This window comes from Trachypithecus francoisi, unplaced genomic scaffold (assembly GCF_009764315.1).
Source record: "Trachypithecus francoisi isolate TF-2019V2 unplaced genomic scaffold, Tfra_2.0 Lachesis_group13, whole genome shotgun sequence".
NCBI lineage: Eukaryota > Metazoa > Chordata > Mammalia > Primates > Cercopithecidae > Trachypithecus > Trachypithecus francoisi.
Genome location: NW_022681458.1, coordinates 58,199,558 through 58,207,027, shown reverse-complemented (window position 1 = coordinate 58,207,027; position 7,470 = coordinate 58,199,558). Strand labels below are relative to the sequence as shown.

General features: G+C 33.9%; 1 protein-coding gene across 1 annotated transcript; it reads right to left on the bottom strand.

Annotated features, from left to right (window-relative positions):
• Positions 1–2,299: 2,299 nt before the first annotated feature.
• LOC117094190 (PEST proteolytic signal-containing nuclear protein-like) lies at positions 2,300–3,463 on the bottom strand (the record flags this gene model as incomplete). The annotated part of the gene is made up of 1 exon (XM_033229404.1): positions 2,300–3,463. A coding segment is annotated over one exon (450 nt), but the record flags the coding sequence as incomplete, so codon positions are not given.
• Between the last annotated feature and the right edge of the window lie 4,007 nt (positions 3,464–7,470).

The following is a 7,470-nucleotide window of genomic DNA, read 5'->3' as shown; positions in this document are numbered from 1 at the left end:
AATACCACCTACATTCTCTACAGATCTTTGTTCTTAGTATACAGCAATCAAAAATATTAGCCAAATCATACAAAGAATAACCAAGAGAAAAAAATCAGACGAGAGAATAAACCTATAGGATATCCATATATTTTAGTTATCAACAATTAATGTTTAAAATAGCTATAGTAAATTTGTTAAATTACAGGTATATATGTAATATATAATACATAATATATTTCATATTATATATATTACATATGCAATATATAATATGTACATATATAAAATATACATCTTACATATTACATATATATCTGTAATTTAACATATTATACATTACCATATTATATATACATGTGTAATATATATTTCATATTACATATATTTATTACATATAATAAATTCATTAAAATACACACACACACATATATAGAGAGAGATGGCAAATTTTACTAGACAACCAAATGGACAGCTTAGTGCTAAAGGAAATTAGTAACTGAATGGATAGACATAAAGAGAAGATTGGCTATAGCAGCAGAAGAGAAGATTAGCCAAATGCTCAAAGCAAAAGGTAGCGAGACAAAAGGGAGAAAAAATTATAAGACACACATCGGACATAGTTAACATGTATAAATATGTAACATATGTGATTTGAAGTCACAGATGGAGGAAATAATAGGACAAAAGCAATATTTAAAGTGATAATAGCTGGAAATGTTCCAAAACTGATGAGCAATATCAATGCACAAATTTAAAAGTTCTGCAATCCCAAGCTAGATGCATATAAAGAAAACCACAGTTGAGTAAACTATAAAGTTTTGAAAATCAAATACAAAGTGTTCAAAATATCAAGAAATAAGATAAAGCAGCAACAATGAAAATGACATCTAACTTCTTATGAGAAATTATGGAACCCAGAAGACAACGAAACAACATCTTTAAAGTATTGCAAAAACCAAGATGCCAAAAAAGACTTCCATGCACACAGAAAATATACATCAGCAATAAAAATAAGCATTTTTAGACAAAAACTAAGAGCATTCATTACTATACAACTTGCATTTAAAATATACTAGAGAAATTTCCTTAGGCAGAAGAAAAATACCAAAGGGGAAAATATTAAAAATTTAAAAATTAATAAAGTATACTTGGAAGGCTAAACATGAGGTTAAATCTAAAGGAATACTGTATGTACAAAATAATGATGACCTAGGATTTTAACATATGTATAAAATTAAACATGACAAGACAATAACACAAATGTTAAAACTTGACTCTTTAAAACTTTTAAAATTAAGGTTTAACGTACATACCTGAATTTTTTTTTTATTTTTTATTTTGAGTTTGACAAATTTATTGGTACTTTAGTAAAGACATTCATCTCAGTCATTTCTCTCTCCCAGCTTGACCTTAGGTTAATATTTCATTTGAGTCAAGAAAATAATACGTAGGAGAGGTATGTTATTTTAACAAACAAGAAAATGGACAAAAAATGGATAGTTTGCCTACGTTAAAGTAAGTTAAATTCATGTATCTTGATATAATTAAATCATGTAAGAACTAAGAGTTCTATATACATTTCCATCGTTTTACTTGGGCTTATTCTAAACTTAAATGCTAGTGAACAAAATGTTAGGAATATACACGGGCTGCTTCTCTGGAGTTATTACCAACTAAAAGACCTCAGCAAGCAGTTACCACCAATAAAACAATCTGAAGCTGCCTCCAAATATAATATTGTAGGAGTTTTCAAGGAAATTTTTATACTGTATGCTTCTTTTGTCTGTGACTATGCTTTTAAAGATGTGTTTAACTGTCACATTTTAAAAAAAGTTCATTTACAATACAAAAATACAAAACAAACACCCTACAATACACAAATCTAACAAAGTACATGTGGTGAGATTCCAAAAAATGTTTGAAGATGCATTTTCTTTCCTTCAATTTCAGTATCTAAAATGTGCTTTTTCAGAGGCTGCTGGTCAACATGTACGCGTTTAACATAAACCATACAATTTTACTAGTAAGAAAGCCGATAGTTAAGTTCAATTCAAATTGGAGTTCACAAGTCAGTAATTTAAATCCTTAGACAGGGCTACAGAAAGTGCATCTTCTTGTTTTCCAGCTTCATACAATTTTTGTGTGTGTGTGTGTTTATACCTTTTAAAAACTAAAAACAGCCAAATATTTAAGCAATATGTACATTTAAATTTTTGGTGGTGGTTTGTTTTAAAAGAAACAGCTTCCTTATGATTTGCCTCAAGTTCTGGTGGAAATGCTTACAGAAACTAGCTAATAAACAAAAAAAAAAGAGAAGCACATTCAAAATACTGATTTACTTTGGTAGCAAATGGTTTTTCTTTGAAGACTAATGAAGATAGACAAGACCCATTAAGGTGAAGTGGGCTATTTCAAATACTCAACAGTTTACATTAAAAAAAAAAAATTCTCTTAAGAGCTAAGCATCTGTATCCACTGATAGCAATGCAATACCTAGTTTATGATGACTTAAAACAAAACAAATGCCCATAAGGAAAAAAGCTGTATTTTATCTAAATTTACTTTCAGTGAATAGTTCAGTAACATTTTCCTCCCAATACAATACTCCCTCTCTCTATAAGGCTGTTCCTGGGAGCCAGACAAGTTTAGGTAATAAGGGAGTTAAGAGAGTAACTGCTTGCAGTTTTAAATAGACAATAACTTTTTGCTTCCCTCTTAATGTGCTAATAGTTGTGTCTAAAAAAATATGCAATTCTTAAAAAGGTACCATTTCTGATTTCTTTATTATCTGTAACCTTTGGAAACTAATCACATGAAACTACAAAATTAGCAAATGTCTTGAAATCTGTATATAAAACATAAATTACCTCTAATTTCAAACTCTCATTTATTAGTGTACCACTCAATCTTTTAAAAAAATGAAAAAGAAAAAAAAAAGTGGCTCCAAAGATAGTCTTATACCATTCTTTAAAAAAGGAAACCGTTCCTTTTAACTTTACACCCACCCCACACCCCAATTTCAAAACATCATTTAATTGTCTTGGTCATGGACGTTTCCAAGATGAGATTTTATATTTCGCTCCCACAGCTTCTGGTTATCAGAAAACCCATGTTTTCCTTTATTGAAGGAGTTTGGTCCAGCTGATGTTGGTGTATCCCTTCCAATATTCTTCATCCTCATCTTTGCTTCTGGAGGCATTTCCTCTAGTTCACTATCTTCATCTTCATTAAAAGCTGCTGCTACTGAAAGAGTTTTTGGAGCAAGAGTTGGAACAGTTTCTTTAGGCTTACTTGATCCAAGTTTGATGGATATGGCTGATGCTTTCTTTGTCGTCTGACTACCTATGGCAAATCCAAACTTGGAGATCTTTGTAGGCTTTGTTGGGAGGTCGGCAGCTTCTTCTTCAGCTGATCGCTTCTCAGCGCTGCGACTGGAACTTTCCCCTCCATTACTCCGGCGGCTCCAGCTCGCTGCGACTTTTCAGGCTTCTCCTCTCCCGCCTTCCGTCCCTTTTTTTTTTTTTTTTTTTTTTTTTGAGACAGAGTCTTGCTCTGTCGCCCAGGCTGGAGTGCAATGGCATGATCTCGACTCACTGCAACCTCTGCTGTCAGGGTTCAAGTGATTCTCCTGCCTCAGCCTCCTGAGTAGCTGGGATTACAGGCACCCACTACCGTACCTGGCTAATTTTTGTATTTTTAGTAGAGATGGAGTTTCACCATGTTGGCCAGGCTGGCTTTGAACTCCTGACCTCAGGTGATCCACCCGCCTTGGCCTCCCAAAGTGCTGGGATTACAGGCATGAGCCACCATGCCTGGCCACCTGAGTCTTAAAGTTTAATAAATATTTATATGTGTATATGCTCATATAATCACCACAACTGAAACAGAAATTTCCAACATGACAGAATGTTCCCTTGTGTCTCTCCCACTCTTCAGACTTCTGTCACTATAAATTAGTTTACCTATTCTGGAATTTCATATGAATTTCACATTCATTTCATATGAACGTAGGTGCTCTTGTCTCTGATAATCATCCATATTGTTTGCAACAGTTCATTTTTATAAAATAGGAAGTATTTCATTGTATGAACGTTCTACAATTTATATATTCTCCCGTTGATGAACATATGGTTGTTCCTAGCTGGGAGCTAGGATAAATAAAGCTACTTTAAACATTTTGCCTTTTGATGAACATATGCCCTAATTTCTGTGATGTATAAAATAAGAGTAGAATTGTTGGATCAGAGGCAGGTATAAATATAGCTTTAGCAAATATAGCCAAGGAGTTTCCAAAGTTGTTGTATCAATTTATATTACTATCAGCAGTATAGCTCCAGTTGTCTCATGTCTTCACTAAAACATGATACTGTCACAGTGTCTTCAATTTTTTCCACTTTCGTAGGGATGTAGTAGTATCTCACAAAGGTCTCAATTTCATTTACTTCTTGAATAACAATATTGAGCATCTTTGGTTAGGTTTATTGGTCATTAGAATAGCTTGTTAAGTGTGTGTTGAAGATGTTGCCCACGTTTTGGTTAGGAAGTTTGTCTTTCTCTTATTGATTTACAGGACTTAGATAATCTTCATAAGGATCCTTAATGGAATATATGTATTATAATTACTTTCACCTAGGCTACAGCTTGGCAAATAGTACTCCTCTGGGAATTTGGCCACCATAACACATGACACTGTTTTCTACCACTAGGTTAAATGGGATATAGGAATCTAATTCAAAGAAATAGAAAAATAATGTATTGCTTTGTTTATTCTATTGTTCTAAGTAAAGTGTATACTTATTGCAAATGGACGTAGTGGACATTTACTCATTTATTTAACATAGGATGTTTTATGCTGACAGAGACCAGTTAAGTAATATATAAAAAAGAAATGGACCAAATGACAGGGAGAAAACTGTCTCAGATTTAGAGATACAACTGTGGGCAATGAAGACACTGATAAAACAAAGGACACATGACCCATTTAATTTGAGCAAATACTAATGCAATTTACCCAGTTGTTGTGAAGTCATAGATGCCCAATTTTGTTTTTCTGTAGAATCTAGATATTTAGAATATTTTACCAAGACTGTGTTTTTAACATAAAACCCATGAGCCACAAGTTTACAATCCCTGATTTTATATTGAGTAACAATTAAAATTCACCATGGCAGGAAAAATAATGGCCACCCCAAGGATGTACACTCCTAGTCCCCAGAATCTGTGAATATGTTTTGTTACATGACAAGAGGAGTTAAGGTTCCAGATGAAAATAAGGTTGCTAATCAACTTGCCTTAAAATAAAAAGTTATCTTAGATAATCCAGGTGGGCCCAATGTAATCACAAGGGTCTTTGAATGGAAAAAGTTTAGTCAGAAGAGTCAATGCGTGATGTGATAAAAGACTCAACCAGACATTGCTGATTTTGAAGATAGAAGGGGCCATCAGTCAAAGAATGAGGGCACCCTTCACAAAGCTCCCAAATTCAGGAAAATGGATTCTTCCCTGGAGCCTCCAGAAAGGAACATAGCTCTCTCTATTCCTTAATTTTAACTCAGTGAGACCTGGATTAACTTTTGACCTCTAGAATGGTAAGATAATAAATCTGCATTTTTTAAACTCACTAACTTTGTGTTAACCTGCCACAGTGGCACTAGAATACCCTACCTAAAAGATTTAAACTTATTTCAAGATCCACTAGGAATTATCCTAATTTAAGATTGTATTAGTTCATTTTCACACTGCTGATAAAGATATACCTGAGACCGGGAAGAAAAAGAGGTTTAATGGACTTACAGTTCCACATGGCTGGGCAGGCCTCACGATAATGGCAGAAGGCAAGGAGGAGCAAGTCACATCTTATGTGGATGGCAGCAAGCAAAGAGAGAGCTTGTGCAGAGAAACTCCTGTTTTAAAAACCATCAGATCGCATGAGACCCATTCACTATTACAAGAACAGCATGGGAAAGACTCACTCCCATGATTCAATCATCTCCCACCGGGTCCCTCCCACAACATGACACGTGGGAATTATGGGAGCTACAAGATGAGATTTGGGTGGAGACACAGAACCAAACCATATCAAAGACAATTTTGCTTAAAATAATTTATATGTTACATAAAATTTCTTATTTGACTTACTATGGGAGCACAAGTGTCACTTTTTTGATACAATAATAAATGCATAATGAAACTCTTGATTACATTAAAGGTTTACTATGGATTGCTGGAACTGATAAAGCTCACATAAGACAAGTTGATCAAACATATTTCAACTTATTTTCACAAATATCTCTAATTTTAATTATCAAAGCAGCCAACAGATAACCTGTAACACATTCTAAAATATTTCTTTACATTGTTCCTCTTTTCTAAAACTAAAGGAGTAGGGCTTTCTTCACCTAAAAGTTAGAATATTAAAAGTTAGAATGTAAATTAGTTCAAGTATTGTGGAAGACAGTATGGCAATTCCTCAAGGATCTAGAACCAGAAACACCATTTCATCCAGCAATCCTATTACTGGGTATATACCCAAAGGATTATAAATCATTCTACTATGAAGAGACCTGCACACGTTATGTTTATTGCAGCACTATTCACAATAGCAAATACTTGGAACTAACCCAAATGTCCATCAATGAAATACTGGATAAAGAAAACGTGGTACATACACATCATGTATATGTATATATCATGCAGTCATAAAAAAGGAAAGAGTTCATGTCCTTTTCAGGGACATAGATGAAGCTGGAAACCATCATCCTCGGCAAGCTAACATAGCAACAGAAAACCAAACACTGCATGTTCTCCCTCATAAGTGGGAGTTGAGCAATGAGAACACATGGACACAGAGAAGTGAACATCACACGCCAGAGCCTGTCAGGGGGTGGTGGGACAGGGGAGGGGGAGCATTAGGATAAATACCTAATGTATGTGGGGCTTAAAACCTAGACGATGGGTTGATTGGTGCAGCAAACCACCATGGGACATGTATACCTATGTAACAAGCCTACATGTTCAGCACATGTATCCCAGATCTTAAAGTCAAATTGAAAGAAAAATTCATTTCAATTAATCAGATTATTATTCAATATTCTAATTATTACAAATCCCATAGACAATGCCAATTATAAATATTTACATATTTAATTCATTTAAATATTTAATTCATTAAAAAATTTATATGCTTATTTTAAAATATATGTGATTTAACAAAATGATTTACCAAATTATCAGTATTATCCAAATGAAACCTAAAAGCTTAGTTTTGGTAATTTTAAATATTATTATGATAAATAACAAAAATATATTTAATAGTCTGATTTCAATCCATTTAAAAATATTAAATTATGGGGGGGCGGAGCAAGATGGCCAAATAGGAACAGCTCCAGTCTACAAATCCCAGCGCGAGCGACACAGAAGACCGGTGATTTCTGCATTTTCAACTGAGGTACTGGGGTCATCTCACTAGGGAGTGCTGGACAATCGGTG